At 41.9% G+C, this 16,013-nt stretch overlaps 2 protein-coding genes across 6 annotated transcripts; both read right to left on the bottom strand.

Moving 5' to 3' along the window:
- Positions 1 to 306: 306 nt before the first annotated feature.
- LOC127777350 (protein MIZU-KUSSEI 1-like) lies at positions 307 to 1,904 on the bottom strand. Its single transcript, XM_052303925.1, has 2 exons — positions 982 to 1,904; positions 307 to 899 (listed from the first exon to the last, which is right to left on the bottom strand). The coding sequence occupies exons 1-2, from the start codon at positions 1,559 to 1,561 to the stop codon at positions 583 to 585; spliced, it is 897 nt and encodes a 298-aa protein (XP_052159885.1). The 5' UTR covers positions 1,562 to 1,904; the 3' UTR covers positions 307 to 582.
- A 4,304-nt stretch (positions 1,905 to 6,208) lies between these two features.
- Positions 6,209 to 13,906, bottom strand: LOC127776701 (uncharacterized). Of its 5 annotated transcripts, none has more exons than XM_052303222.1 (9): positions 13,594 to 13,906; positions 10,493 to 11,029; positions 10,207 to 10,282; positions 9,965 to 10,040; positions 9,458 to 9,541; positions 8,901 to 9,022; positions 8,082 to 8,322; positions 7,439 to 7,502; positions 6,209 to 7,252 (listed from the first exon to the last, which is right to left on the bottom strand). In XM_052303222.1, exons 2-9 carry the CDS (start codon positions 10,938 to 10,940, stop codon positions 6,744 to 6,746), a joined length of 1,620 nt encoding a protein of 539 aa, XP_052159182.1. In that variant the 5' UTR covers positions 10,941 to 11,029; positions 13,594 to 13,906; the 3' UTR covers positions 6,209 to 6,743. The 5 variants fall into 5 exon arrangements, with proteins under 5 accessions (XP_052159182.1, XP_052159185.1, XP_052159179.1 ...); XM_052303225.1 differs by having other exon boundaries at positions 8,082 to 8,325; positions 10,514 to 11,029; positions 13,594 to 13,905; XM_052303219.1 differs by having other exon boundaries at positions 8,082 to 8,325; positions 13,594 to 13,905.
- Between the last annotated feature and the right edge of the window lie 2,107 nt (positions 13,907 to 16,013).

Below are 16,013 nucleotides of genomic sequence, written 5' to 3' on the forward strand. Positions count from 1 at the left end.
GAGAGATATTCTTGTTCTTATCATATTTAGTAGTGTATTAAAATCTACCATCTATTTTACGGTAAATATATATTTTTTTATTATTAGATAATTTACATTTCCTTAATTACAGTGTATACAGTGATGTATGGTTTATTTTACCATTTTTTTTCTTGAACAACAAATATTCTCTGGCTTATATATCACCCTTATAGTGTTTGAAATACAGTCCTACTATACGTACCCGCGCATTCGCGCGGGCTACCTTCTTTGTTAATGGTAAAAGAAAAACATGTTTAACTTAAGACAAAGCTAGAACGACGGTTAATTTGAAACAGAGGTTGCAGTAGCAGCAGCAACATCATCATCGTCAAGCCACCGACCGGCTATATATTTCAAATAACCAAACGACCAAATTAACATGAACAACCCATATATATATAGGACACCATGCGTAAGCACAGCAACACAGATTCCTACATAGCTATGGCTCTACTAACCACGTACCAACGTGCTGACATCACACATAGTTGACACTTTCGTCATCGATCCTCGTTGCCCTAGCCCTAGGCGCCATGAATAATGGATGTGAAGCTCGATCGATCAAACTCTGAGGAGGTAGATGCTGAGCTCCGGGCCGGCGTTGCCGTCGGGGCTGACCATGTAGAACGCCTCCGAGTCCCTCGACCCCACCACCCTCTCGAACCTCGCTCTCATGTACATCATGTCCCCCTCGCCGCCGGCAACGCCGCCACCGTCGGGGAGCACGCCGGCGCCGACGGTGACCGGCTCGACGGCGCGCAGCACGCGCCACTCCTCGGCGCCGCACTCGCGGCGCACCGCGTACCCGCACTTGCGCCCGTTGCAGTACGCCCGCCACGTCGTCTCCTCCATCAGCGCCGCCCGCCGCCGCTTCTCGCCTGCGAATGATCGATCGATGCGTGCGTGAACACAGGACGAACACCATGGGGGGGTGGGAACAGGAGGAGTTTGTGTACGTACCTGGGTTGGTCGGCGGCGCCGCCTTCTCGCACTCGAGGGCGAGGCGGACGAGGCCGGAGGCCATCTCCCTGACGAGCGCGCCGGTGGAGTAGCCGGCGAGTTCGAGCATCATCGCCGGCGCGGCGCGCGGGTCGGTCTGCAGCGCGAGGTGCACGCGGCCGCGGAGCCGGCCGAAGACGGTGCCGGTGAGCACCCGCGCCGACGCCGACGACCCGCCCCCCGCGCGTCGGCCGCCGCGCCGCGCGCGCGCCAGCACGGACAGCACCGCCGCCCGCAGCCGCGCCAGCGCCGCCTGATGATCCCCTCTCTTCCTCGGCGACGCCCCGGCGGCGGACCACGACGGCGTGGACAGGTAGGGCGTGGACACGAAGAAGAAGTCCTCCTCGTCCTCCACCTCCTCGCCGTCGTCGTCGCCGGGTCCCAGCTGCGCCGCCAGCGGCTGCCGCGCCCTGTTCCTCCTGCCGCGCTTCCCGAACAGCCACTGGAGGCCACCGCCGCCGCCGCCGCCGGCGGGGCTCTTGGCGGAGGAGGGGAGCGGCGAGGCGCGCGGGGAGAGGGGCCTTGTTTCCATGACGCTCATGCGTGCATGGATGCACACTAGTGTGGTAGTTTACGCGGCAAGATGCAAACCAAACCACAATATATGAAGAAGCAGGAGGGAGCTTAGCTTAGGCTTAGCTAGGTAGGTAGCAGCTTTTGGCACAAGGATCTGAGTGTAGGCCGAGAAGAAGCTGGTTAGTAGCCTACGAGAATTCACAGAAGCCGAAAAACCTAGCTTCTGAATTCTAGTTTATTTTCTACATTCTATAACTACGAAAATCCAAAGTGTTTAGGAAAACATTGAGCTCTCAGGTTTAGGGCGAGAAGTGCTTTTGGCAGGCAGGCAGAGAGTTGGGGACACCCGGGTGGCCTGCATAAATACACTTAGCAGAGGGACAGGAGCACAAAGCAGGGAGAGGAGAGAAAGATGAGAAGATATGATGGTGATGCATGGGTGGTGGTGGGCGGAGCAGGCGGACCAACGCCTACCAAATGGACCAAATTATTAATCACTAGATGGGCTGTGCATGCCTGCGTGTGTGCAAGCAAAGGGCAAATTAAGGGGTGTTGACGAGAGAAGCCGTTGGTTTTTCCTCTCAGATGATCCTGTGTTTCTACTAACTGTTTTTTAGGGAGGAGGAGGAGGAGGAGACAGGGCATTGGGACGTGTGACAGTGACAGGGCTATTACTGTGCGTGTCACACAAAGCATGACGTTCGTACGTACGTGTGTGGGATGTAAGTGGAACCGTCGACAACAGCGCCTCGCAGTCGCATCTCCTCCCAGAGCTAGTGGCCGAGCCACGAAACTTTCATACGTAGAGCTAAGCTAATAAAAACTTAAACTTTTCATAAACTATATACTCCCTCTACTCCATTTTAAATGTAGTTATAGGTTTCCGTATCCAACGTTTAATCGTCTGTCTTATTTAAAACTTTATAAAAAAGTTAAAAAATAAGTCACACATAAAATATTATTTATGTTTTATCATCTAATAATAATAGAAATACTAATCATCAGAAAAATTTAAATAAAACGAACGGTCAAACGTTAGACATGTAAACCCAATTACACTTAAAGTAGGACGGAGAACTAGCTCTTATAAAAAAATTACAATGGGATTATAGGGCTAAGCATAGAGCTTCGACCTAGATGTTATCACACCCCATCATCTTTGCTTGTGAAAAAATATAGTATTGAACTCTTGATTATAAATCCCACAACTTAATCTTACTATGGTAAAATTAATGATTTTGCATCGCTTTTTATTAATTAGCCTTGACTATTTTTTGTCTTTCTAAGACACCCATTCATTGTTATACACGCAACATCTTCCACATCTCCTTAACACGTGTTAAGAGAGATGGATATCGGTAGAACATATTTATTCTCACTAAAATTTTATTTAAAGCTCATATTGTTAACAACAAATTTGGTAATTCAAGTATCGAAGATGAAGATAAAACTGAAGCGGAATTCAAGGTGGAGATCGTTCCGGAAACAGAGCGAGGATCGGCTAAAATCCGAATCGGCTGCGATCAGGATCGGCATACTTCGAGTCGGACAAGGTTAGCCGATTAAGCCGATTCCGACAATATGACTCGATACACGTTGTCGGGTTGAGTTAATGTGCTTCATGTGGATTGCCATGTATGGATTGAGTCCTGAGAAGTCAATTGTATCTATTAATTAGGATATTTTATGTAATTTCCTTAGAGATAAGTTTGGGCAAAAGTCTGCCATAAAGACTTATGGTATCTTAGAGTTTGTTAGAGATAAGAGTCGTGTCCGACAAGGACATATTTTGTATCTCGGGTATAAATATGACCCGAACCCATGTAATCAAACAACACACGTTCAATAACAATCTCGGCGCATCGTCAACCTTTTATTTTCGACGAGTTCTTGCTTTCGAGTTGAGCTGCATCGGTTTCGATCTTCAAGTAGAGGTAAACTTGTCATGGCGGCTTGCGTTTTCGGGATTAGTGCTTCCATCATTATGATACTCTAATCTTATTTATGTAAGTTGTCGAGTTATCATATATCTATATAATCTTCGACAATATCGTTATCTAACCTTCAACCGGCTAACTTCTATCGTAAGGAGGCAGCCGATTAGGTTAAATAACAACGTTGGCTTAGATTATATAGGGTATCTACCACCTTATGAAACATCCAATAGCTTGATTGTCTAGATATTGTTCTTCTTTTTATACTTATAGCTACATCAGTTAAGTTTGACCTTATAAGTCGTGATTAGAACCATAATCTCTAGCCTGCTTTTGGTTGTCGATTAGGGTAGTGTCGGGGTTTCAGCCGATTTTACCTGATTTAGCTTTATATCTTATGTGCTTAATTGATATGCTAGATCTGCCCTTTATGTTACTGCATTTAGGTATATTAAGCTTCTTATTTGGTATGTTTTGCTTGCTTTAGTATCTCAATATAGAGTTGTATCGGAGTATTAGCCGATACATGTTAGATCTATCTGATCGGCTACGCTATGAATGCTTATAATCTTCTCGTTAATATATATTTCGATCTAAGTGATTTATACTGTCTCGGCATGGCGACCGATCTATTCCAATCACTTGATTTAAGTATATATCGACATCAAGATTATATTTCATTAGTATCCACAGATGATCGAATATATTTAGTTCTTTCTTGCCTATTTATGACTTCCGATCGACTCAAATATGACATCGGCTCAAAGATAAATGATACGTCATCGGCGACTGGCCGATCGGCTATCATTTATGGATTTAACGACGGTTTCTTTGTCTTTATTCCTTGTTAATTGCAGGATCAAATCAACTGGCACGCTCACGAACCTAAAAGCAAGATTTTTGATCCTGCACTGAAGTTAAGCAAATCTTTTAGGCCTCGTGTTTTCGCATCAACACACATATATGTACGTAATATTTGTGTCCAATAAATCCTAATGACTAGTTTTGCATCGTTTAAGAGTAGGAAGCTCTTAAAATTGATTTTCGTTCTATCAGTCACATGTTCTTATAAACCAGTCTGAAGCTGACTTATGTACCTTGCCCAAGCGAAACTGCTCGATGGATCGATGTTATCCTCTGAATTGGGTAGTACATGCATGTAAATTAATCAACCACATGAACATCCCATCACAACGAAAGATGGATCGATGCTACTGCATGCTGAAAGCGTCGATAAGAGTTATCATAACAATAATAAGGTTTCGTCAATGCCGTATCCCAGAAGATGCAGTGTGGAATTAATGCTGCTCTATATATATACGTTTATCTTTAATTATGTTTGTCAATAGTGTGGCGCCAATGGATTGTGGATCGATTAGTGAGATGTTCTGAGGTCATTCGCAAATGAGATTAGCACAGATGGCTTCCACCTAATGTCTGAGCGATGCTGCATATATATAAAACTATGAGAGTACTAATCATGATTAATCACTAAGGGCGTTATATTATATTTAGCCAGCATGTATATATTGATCAATAATTATTGTCTCATCATGCATGAAAAGTACACATGATTGCTCTATGTCTGACATTTATTTTATTATAGTTCCTTTTTTTAATAAAGTCGCATCTTGCATAGTCACATTGCAGAACCAGCCGGCCGTATGAAACTTTGATGCATGCCTGCATCAATACCTTATATCAATCAAATTAAATTAGCACATGCAAAGGAAAGTTAGTAAAGAAATACAACACCATGCCAGTTGCACGAAAATAATCAAAAAAAAAACTCCAATTAATATACCTTTTATATCATACTGATTTACTATCATGATCTTGAATGCTGAATTAGAAATCAGTTGCAACTAAGCTGCCAGTATATTTACCTAATTATAAGTTTACTGAAAGATAATGAATGACTCTAAAATATATACAAACTGATGCTTCATTTCGATTTCAGACAAAGAATTAGTCAGCGAAACAAACTTGAAGTTTATCCCAAGTTGCAACATTTTATCATTTCTTGGTCAAATCCATGATGCAAGCTTAGTAGGACAAAGAAAAAATCGCTACTTTAATGGTTGATTCCAATCTTGACACTATACTCCAAGTATCTTTCGCTCTAGGTTTGCCAAAGAGCACAGGAACGTGGTCCTAGTGTGTGTATTTTACTATTTTAGCAATAAAGTCATGGTTGCTTCAGTAGAAAGACCAAAGATGTTTGGAACTTTGGGTGTATATATAGTTCGTTGCCATAATTCTGTGGTAATAAGTAAAAATACAGAGCACACCGTAGGTGAGTTCAATTTCTTCATTGACTTGATTTGAATGTAGTCATTTCGAATTCTGCACCATTTCTGTTTTAATAAGAGGATCGAAGCATCTCAAATTCTCCGCGGTTTCTACAGGGTTGCCACAGGTTTTATGCAGTGGTTTTTATGCACATATTTTTATATAAGAATTCAGTTTTTGTTCACTAAACCACCATTTTGTGTAGTTCACATTGAGATCATAGCTCAAAACAACGCCAGGTCGAAAGATAGCAGAGGATGAAAAATCAATCAGTGCCAACGTTCCCTGTAGAATGTGCAACTGGAGATAACACGATCACGCATCAAAAGACAAATTCCGGCCATACGCCGCAGGTTTTACAGTCTGTCTGTCCTGCCATCATCATGTATGCATGGCCTGCAAAAGACGCAAAGGAAAAAAAAGGAAGAGCAAAACAGAGGAAGACAGACAGAATAAAAGCCTTATAGCCTCTCAATGTAGCAGCAGCATGCATATTAGCCTATAGGCAGGGCATAAACATGCCTGATCCAAGGAAAGCAGCAGAGCAGACATCAAGCAAAAGGCAAACTGTTGGCAGATTTTGGCTCAACAGAATTTGCCATGTAAGTAGCATGCATGCTTGCTTTGTGCCTTTCATATTGACAGCCTGCATTTTGTGCCAAAGGTAAAGGAGATGTAGAGAGCAGTCACCATCTTCCTATCTGTCTCTCTAGACTCGAGTCACCACCTTTACTTTTGTAGCTTTTTTTGAAAATAATAGTTTTACACATTGCACATTTGTTAATATGCATAAATGAAGTGGTAAATCTGTCTCAGAAAAAAAAATCCCATGATTTAGCATGGAGTTAAAAATTTTGCATGCTACAGTTTCACCAATAAGGGGCTACACAGCACAGGGAAGCTCATCTGAAGCCATACTGCAGCTGGCTGATATAAGATTCTTCAGCAGTTGATATGGTACAAATCAGCCACATGTTTTGTTCACCTCCTGTGGTGGTAGTGCCTATCATGCCTGTCTCTGGAATGGCGCGATGACGTCTCTGAGCTCGTGCTGTACTGGCTTGAGTACTGTCGGCTTGAGTAAGCATGCGGTGTCCAGGCACCATCATCGGCTGGCAAATTTTCATAGCCTGAAGAGCTTCTCCATCCTCTATCTGGGTGAGACCTTCCATGACTGGGGCTTGCTGGTCCGTAGTCATAGGAGTGATATCTTGAATAACGATCAGCACCAGGAGGGCCTCTATCTCGTTGTTCTCTCGAATCTGAGGAATGATAGCGCTCTGAGTACTGAGGCGGAGTGCTGTCCCAGAGCCAGCGGTCACCATTTTCTGGAATGGGGCCATTTATTCCAGGGAATTCCACCGTCTTCTTTTTCTGAGGAGGGGATGGTTCACCTTGATCCGGAAGTTCTCCCTCCTCGTATTCTTCTTTTGGGTCCTCATCTCCAAATATGGTGATACCAGAAGGTTTGTCCTCGTCGTCAACCACATCTAACAATCACAATAACAGAAAAAAGACTTAGAGAACCATGATATTTAGGGGGCAAGGGGGAAGAGAAAACCATGTATAAGCATGCATAGCTTGAAATTTCTTAAACAGATACACACAAAAAGAAAAACTGTAAGCATAAATTCGCTGCTGGAATGATCGGGTGACAAATTGGAAGGTTAGCTTACCAAGGTAACCTGGAGGATAACCCAGTTCACGCATTCTGTGCAGCCACGGAGGTGGATCGTTTTCCTGCAAGGTTTATAAACTCAGAGAAAACTTCAGGGAGCTGAATAACCCTAGCAGTGGTGTCATTTGTTTCAGGGAGCTAAAGCGACAGGCTAGCAGAACGAATTATAATGAAACAGTTTGTCTCAAATATATTATCACTTAACCCTCAGAAAGTATTGCACCACAGGTACAATCAAAGGCAGCTCAACAGTAAAATTATTCCACTTTTCCCAACAGCTTATTACAGAACTTGCAGTTCAAGAATGACCATATAATAATCATGTTGAATATGGAAATTCATAAAGAAAAAGAATTTAACTTTCAAGAATGACAAGAGATTCATGAACATAATATGAAACTTGGATTGATACAAGTTGCTATTTAATGAACTACTGATTTTTCAGTTCATATAGCCTTCGGAGTATAAGTACTATATCATCAAGTTAACAAGTGTAAAGCCAAATGATTTGGCGTTTTAACTCATTTGTGTCAAACTTAACTGAAGATCGATATATGCTGGTAAACAAATATAACAAACTAGAAGACTAACCAAAACCAATACAGTTCAAGCATTAACTAGCATAAGAAATCATCAATTACCCCGATCCCCAAGCATTCCCTTGTCTCAGGTCCAAGGATTCCTGGTCTCAGATCATCAAATTTGCCTGGCGTTTTCTGGTAATATCGATTTTGTCCACGATTAACATTAGATTGGTTCCTTTTCATATTGTGTTGCTTGCGTGCATTGTTTATTGCAGCATTATCACGAGGCTTAGGGCATTCCTTCAGAGCATGACTATAAGAACCGCAGTTGAAACAGCGAGAATCATCTTTATCTGCTCTGCTGTTAAAAAAAGGTAGCTCAAGTTGAGGATTCATGCCAAGGTATAATTGAGACATCAGATAGATCATCCCAAGACATGTCAAATGTGAAGTAGCTATGAGCAATATGTTCACAAGCAAAAATAAAGGTACACGGAGTTCATGTCCTGATAAAGAGTGCAGTGAAGTAAAAAAGGCTAATACAATGAAGGATAAAAATAATTTTTTTAAAAAAAGGACATACAGGGAGAGCAGATCTCAACTCCAAAGTCATTTCATTTTTCAGATGGTGGAGCATGGATAATTTATTTTGCCTAGAAGCCCATATTAGCCCTGAACATTGGTGGCACATCTAAACAACCCCTTCACAATTGTTGGAGCTATCAGAATCAAAAATATCCTTAAAACCTTCCAGTAATTCTGTAGTTCGTTTTGGATTCTAGTCAGGGGAATATTTATAATTGTAATACTATGTTGCCGTTACAACTCCAAAGGGATTCTTTCAACTAAATGAACTTAACAATTGTTGAAATAAATAAGTGGTTCCAGACACATATGCTAACAAAGATATAGATAAAACGGTTTAATAACTTCTACCTTTCAGTGTTTGATGGATCACCCAAAGGAGTTGAGCCCAATGTGAACTCGCGATCATATAGCGGGACCGAATCATCATCCAGAACAACACCTTCTTTTGCTTGGCTATCTACCCAAAATGACTTCTCACAAGAAGGGGAACAAAGCAAAATATTGAATTATTCAATTTCACTTAAGCAACACTATGGCATAAAAATATATGTAAATCATACAATCCAGTATGTATCCATGTCAAAGGTTCAACAAAGATCATCTCAGTACTAAACAATGGAAGACCATCTAAGCCAAAAGTAACATGCAGAAACAATACTCTGCCTGATATTATTTGTTGAGGGATGCAAATTAAACCACATGAAGAGTTGAGGGACCAAATATATATTCTTTTCCTTTCATAAACAAAAGGAAAAAACCATCTATTTTTGCAGTGAGAATGGTAAAAAGGAAGATAACAACAGAAAATAAATCACTGATGTAAATCTTCAAAACGAATGCATTGCTGATTCTTATGCACGGGTGAGTTTAATTTAACTTGTAAACGTGGCGCACTTAACACTTACCACAGCACAAGATTTCTCTGAACCAACATGTAATGCTGGATAATAAGTCTCTTCACCACATTCTAAAACTTCTTCCCCAGCTTTCTGTATTTCCAAGAGAAAAACATAAGATAAAGATAAAGAAAAGACTATTGATAATTTTCAGTTATGTCTGCCCCTTAATCTATACTAGGTGACGTTGAAATCTATGTTCCATAAGTCATGATCTCTTCCATTCGCTATCACAAGAAAATTATATTGCGGAATTATAAAGCATTAAGAAAAGCAAAAGAAACATCAAGCAGAAGAGTTATCTGTTGATAGAACAAGAAAGATGAAAATATATTTTGGAACTGAACTAATTGTGTTTTACATTCCTTCTTTTTTTTTTATGTTAATCTCTAGTTCCCAATTGCCCATAGTATAGCAGCAGAAGCAGCGTTCTCAATTTTTCGGTAGCATTGGCAGATATGCTGGCATACAAACAAAATTAATAAGAAGCAACCATACTTCAGGAAGTCATAGTACCGTCAATGTATTTTGCTTTCTGGTTTGCCACTCAGACCATTGTTGCATCAATTCCATGAGCTTTCTTTTGCTTTCCCTAGAATATTGAGAAAATACACATTAACAGTTAAAATAGCCCCCAACAAATGTTAAAGTGGCTATGCAATTGCAAAAAGTTTTCATAAGGATAAAAAATGAATGCTACAAGATACAATTTGCAATCATACAAATTATTGAGAATAAAAATTCAGTTTGTGTTTAACCTTGTCAAGTTGCTGTAAATCACACGAACTGAAGGCTCAGTTGATTCTACTCGGGCTCTTTTAACTCCTCTGATTGCTAAACACACCATGTCAAGGAATAAACAGAATGAAACAACCTGATTGGTAGCAACAATGTTTTCGTCCTGGCAGTAACAGGACTAGTCAGCTCTTCTGATGTGAGTACAATTCAGAAGATTCATGGAAGAATTGACTTCCGGAGAACACAAACTTGCTTGGGGAGTACATTAGAAGATAGAAATGAGACAGATTTCATATAAGAGGATACTGCTTTCATCGATAAGGATACTTTTCGATGCATGACTGCCATTCTCAAGCCCATTACCCTTATCTAGTTCAACTGAAACACCATGTAGAGTCTGTACATCTGCTACACTGGTGCTGGACTGGATAGAAGCATCCAAATGCTGATGTTTTACCACTACATCATCATCTGAAAGATCCATGTCTTCCACTTGACCTTCTTCAAGATCTATAATTACATCAGGAACCTTGGTACTATCCATGGTAGTAGGTTCCCCATCCACTTGATCTTGTCCTTCAAGATCTATGATCCCATCTGAAGCCTTGGTGTTATCCACAGGACCAGACTCCCCTTCAGATGCCAATGGGTTGACTTCATTCAAATTGGGGGGTATAGTCTGAAGGTTGGTCTCTTCATCTTTTGCATCAGCCTCACAAGGTTCCCCAAGACTGATGAATTCTTCCGATGCCATAGTTTCTAGGAACAGTTACACTAGGCATTCAAATAGCACACCCAGCCATCAACAGATACATCCCTTTCCTTCAATAATGACATCACAATCTGCCAAGAAAAACAACAATCAAGCCGCTGAAACCAAAACATCCTACAAAACCAGGGCAAAGAAGAACAGCTAGAAAAGTAAAAGAAGGCATCAACTTCAACTTCCTACTAAACTATGCCACAAAACATATAATGAGCTAACCAGGAAAATCCAGGGAAAACAAAATCCTGCAAGGAAAAAAATCACATTAAATCCTCATCTAACTGAATGGATTGAAGTATATCTGGGAGTAACCAAATCAAAACACAGCTGGAACTTGGAAGAATCCAAGACCAAGAGCCAATTTAGGGTTCCATACTGACAGAAGAATCAGCCTGGATGAAACTCCCGTCTACCCCTAATGTCCACCCAGTGAAGCTCTGGGAGGGGAGGCAAGTTCCTTCTTGCGGTAACAGCAGGTACCTGGGTGCTTGTCCCTGGCAGCTCACATGAGCAGAGGACTCGACGGTGATGCCAGAGTCATCAAGAGAAGAGACTGGGTATGTGCAAATGAGGGCCAGACCTAGCAAGGAGAGGGTAGGCTTGTTGGTGTTCTTTCTATTTTCTATCTTTGCTTCCACATCAGCCACAGTGAACTATCAGAACAACACCAGTTATGTTGTAATTTTGTGTTCGAATATACTTTTACAGTTATTACTTGCAACGCACGTGATTGCTTGGAAAGTTTTTACAGCTGTCAAACACGGGGTACTCTAATGGGCAGTAAAAATTTCCAAACCTGAACGATATGACAATTTTAGTTCTATATTTTGGAGCTTCAGATGGACCTTAAAAAAAAACTCAACCAGATCTTAAATTTCAACAACTCAGTTAAATTTTGAATTCTCAAATTAAAGTGACAAAAAACAACATTTTGAACAGCAGAATAGCATTAGCCTAATTATTCAAAATACAACATCCAACTATAAAATTCTTCTTTTGCTGAAGTGTGTAGTGATAATGATCCATAAATATCTTATTCACATGCATCGACAATAGATTTTTTTTTTTCAGTAGCACATCCTAGTTGTATCTCACTGGATGCTTCATTGCTTGATTCAACCAGCTAAGGGCAATGGCCACACATGCAGGTGTTGTGTTGCAGTGTGGTTCCATGTGGTCCCAACTCCCATTATCAAATAGTAATATTGGAAATAGCAACAATCAGTTTCCCACTGGCACCTATAGATAAGCAATGCCATCTTGAGTGCACACAACACAATGCAATTTAAAATAATGCTTTCAGTTGCAAAGCACTTTTGGATTACACTACTATTTTACATATTTTAGTTGGTGACATGTAAAGTGATTTTGCTATTTTACATATGGCTCTGTTTGATAGCTACCACACCATAATATGCAGCTCCAACACCAGCTTCATGGTTGGCACCTCTCCACATTGAAGTTGGAGCTGATTGGGAAGGTTCGGCAAGAAGGTTGGCTCCAACCGTACAATTCTAAGGCTTTACGAGCAAAAAGGTTAAAATTCATTGTTACCAAATTTTCAAGTAAAATTTAAATCCTAAAGGGTATCTTGTGTATTTTGTCCTTGTATACTTTTTGGTCCAGACTATGTCACAAATAATGATGCAAACGGTTTGAATTATTGTATGCAAACCCTTTTTTTTTCTCAATGTGCATAACATAAGATTCTAGATTTTTTTTCCAAAGCTGAATATTTTTTTCCAAAGCATACATATATCATGACACAAATCATCCAAGATTGAAGATGCCTGAGTAGGCTGAAACTCAACATAACAAAGATTGTATGATCATGTATGTTGCCTCATTGCGTATATGCAAGAAACTCAATGCCATTGATTCAATGGCGTCAACAAGAAAATAAACATTGATTAATGGCAAGATCATCCAAAATTGATACAGTGATCTACTAAATGCATAAATGAACCAGAACTGCATGTCCAAATTTGCATATAAATATCAAATATACCAAACAGGGAGTACTTGAATTAGGCTCAAAATTTTAATACAAGTATAGCTAATGCTCAAATATGTTTAGATATGGGCGAGCCAAGATCATTTTAGTAATGCAGAAACCTCTGCTGTGTTCATATTGCAGCAGTGTACAAAAGTATGATGAAATCAAGCAAACCATGAGCCAGAATCATAGATCATTAATGAAGGGGTATACGCCCATGGCCACAATCAGGCAGCTTGGGCAGCTTGCCGATTAATTTATAGTAGTAATGTACGCTTGACATGGATTAATCAAATATCAGCACGTGTTGAACCATTAGTTGACAGAATCAGCAAGCACTAGCATAAACACGAGGTAAAATCATAGAAGAAGATAACACGAAGAATGTACAATATGTGCGCTCAATCTGACAAAAAAACTGATGCCCATAATACCTCATCTTAAAACAGGGGCGAACCTGACGTGGGGGCATGGGGGTTCAGTTCAATCCCCCAATTCTTAAATTGTTATTATTACTAAGCTTAAGGGCAAAGAGGAAAGCAGATTCCAGCTTCCAGATCTAGGAGAGAAGCTATGGCTAAGACAAGGAGAAGGAGAAGGGTATCTGGGGGTAGTGAGAGACAGGACGCGCGTACGGTTGCTCACCGGCGAGGATGGAGCCGCCGCACGCCACCGCCCGCTGCCCGCGGGGATGGAGATCGGCGGGCGGGCGAGCTCTCGAGGAGCGCCGAGGGGGAGGGTCGTCTCGCCGGGGCCGAGCTCGCTCCTGCGGCGGCCGGGCGGCCGGTCGGCCGGCTTCTCCCCCGCCTGGTCGCGTCGGGGCTCGCCGCACAGGCCGTCTCCGGGAAGGATGTGGCGCGGCGGGGCGGCGGGCGGCGGCGGAGGAGAGGAGAGGAGAGAGCTCGGGTTTGGGGGCGGTGCTAGGGCTTCACTTGGCCTCTTCGGGTTTGGATGGAGAAGGAGAACGCAAGATGCCGGTAAAATTTTGAGTAAATTTCATCAAACCACCCCCTTCAAGTTTGGAGTTTGGAATTTGGACGGATCAAAGGTCGTCTACGTCAGTGGGACGGAAGGGGGCAGCTCCTCCGTCCGTTCCGCATCGGACGAACCAAACGAAACGAAACAAGCGAAGCGATCGAACACCCTCAGGACACGAATCGAACACCCTTAGCTCGGCACACGGATCAATATCTGACCACGAACACCCTCAGGACTGCCCAAAACGATGCGTCGCCACTGCGAGTGTTGGAAAAGGTCCACTTCAATCACAAAATAAAGAGTAAATTTTACTTGAGGGCACATTTTATCGTTAAAGTTTCACTTTGTATCATCTTTTAACCGATGTTTTTTACTTTGGATTGGGTAATTAATATTACCTTTATAGCACTTTGAACCACCATGACTCTCTACTCAAGCATATGAACGATTTCGCGTATGTCGGTTCCTACTCATCAATGAACTTCTACAGTGGTACGTAGTACTTTTTTTTTTATATATGACAAGTTAGATGTAGATGAGTAAAAGAGTTAGAAGTGATCCAAAGTGCTATGAAGATAAGATTACCCGGTCCAAAGTAAAAAACATCGGTTAAAAGGTAGGCCAAAACGGAACAACAAAAGGTGGTATAAAGCATTTCTAAACTATGAAAACCAGTGTAAATCAAATCTAATCAGTGGTTTAGGCAGTGATTTCATCGTGAGTGACATCCACGTGGCACTTACGGTAAGGAAAAAAGTGAAACCCACATGGGGCCACATGACAGAGGCTACGCTACCGGCTTCTTCTTCTACCATCCACTATATCCTCTTTCCCCATCTCTCTCCACCTCTCCCCTCTCTCTTCCTTCAATGGCTCATAGGGTTGGGCTACCTGTTGCCCCTGGGCGATGATAGGGCTACACTGCCGGAACCACCCTGCAGGCGATGGAGATGGGGAAGAGAGGAGAGAGGGGATGGTGTAGGAAGAAGACAGCAGCCTATACTCCTCTCCTGACATGTGGGCCTTAGTGGGTTCTGCCCTTCTTTTTCTATTGCAAGTGCCACAAAGATACAAAGACTTAGTCAACATGCTACTTAGACAACACATAGGAGTACGACAAGATCGAGGGATCTAATTTGCACTGGTTTTGATAATTGAAAAGCGCTTTTGAGCTGGTTTTGGGGTTAAAGATAATTCTCGTAGATCATCATGTGTCCAATAGGTAAGAAGAACATTTATCCATTGAGGAAGTATTTTTCCTTTGGGTGAAACTGCCTAGGAAGGGTAGAATTTTCATCTCATATATTTAAAATCAAAGGATAGGCTTAGGAAGAGCTGAAGTTGCTTATGAAACATACATATGGTGAGAACCGAGTAAGATTACACAACTATAGTTCCACACTTGACTATCCTAATGGTTTCATCAACCGGTAAAGATTCTTTTAATTTGATGTTAGTATAAAACTTGTAGCCCTTTAAGTTCATTGTTTTTTTTATTTTGCTATAATTTGAGAAAATTCTTTGTGTCTGAGAGATTTTCTTCGATTGCTTATGTCTCCCTTACCTGTGTTTTTGTGTTGATCCCCTTCGATGATAAGCTAACCCAGCAGTGGGCATGAAGGGATGAATTTTTTTTTTAAAAAAGGAAACCTAGGACTATAGATGGCCAAAAGGCCCGGCCGGCACGGCCCGGCACAGGCACAGCGAGGCACGACCCACCAGCCATCGGGCCGGCACGGCCCGATCGGTGCCGGCCCATGGGCTGCGCCTCCCGCCCAGGCACGGTCCACAAGTAGTCGGGCCGTACCGGACCAGCCCGAAGGTACGGGTGGCCCATCGTGTCTTTTTTTAAATAAGTCTATTTTCCCTCCCTCTTCTTTGGGTTGTGACCTATACAGCTAAAATAAGTCTATTTTCCTTCCCTCATCTTTGGGCTGGCATATATATATATATAGCTAAAATAAGTCTATTTTACATCCCTATTTTTTCGACAGTGTCATATAATATGTTTATTTTTACTCCCTATTGTTTATGTATCGGGCCTAGCCTACGGCCCATCGTGCCGTGCCGGCCCGGCCCAACGTGCC

The sequence above is a fragment of the Oryza glaberrima genome, chromosome 6, assembly GCF_000147395.1.
Source record: "Oryza glaberrima chromosome 6, OglaRS2, whole genome shotgun sequence".
Taxonomy (NCBI): domain Eukaryota; kingdom Viridiplantae; phylum Streptophyta; class Magnoliopsida; order Poales; family Poaceae; genus Oryza; species Oryza glaberrima.

Excerpts from the sequence above, each read along its gene's own strand:
- LOC127777350 (XM_052303925.1), bottom strand. The coding sequence starts at position 1,561 with ATGAGCGTCATGGAAACAAGGCCCCTCTCCCCGCGCGCCTCGCCGCTC. Across the intron at positions 900-981 it reads GGCGCCGCCGACCAACCCAG|GCGAGAAGCGGCGGCGGGCG; the intron begins GTACGTACACAA and ends GATCATTCGCAG.
- LOC127776701 (XM_052303219.1), bottom strand. The coding sequence starts at position 10,940 with ATGGCATCGGAAGAATTCATCAGTCTTGGGGAACCTTGTGAGGCTGAT. Across the intron at positions 10,041-10,206 it reads ATTTACAGCAACTTGACAAG|GGAAAGCAAAAGAAAGCTCA; the intron begins GTTAAACACAAA and ends TCAATATTCTAG. Across the intron at positions 7,503-8,081 it reads GGGAATGCTTGGGGATCGGG|GAAAACGATCCACCTCCGTG; the intron begins GTAATTGATGAT and ends TAAACCTTGCAG.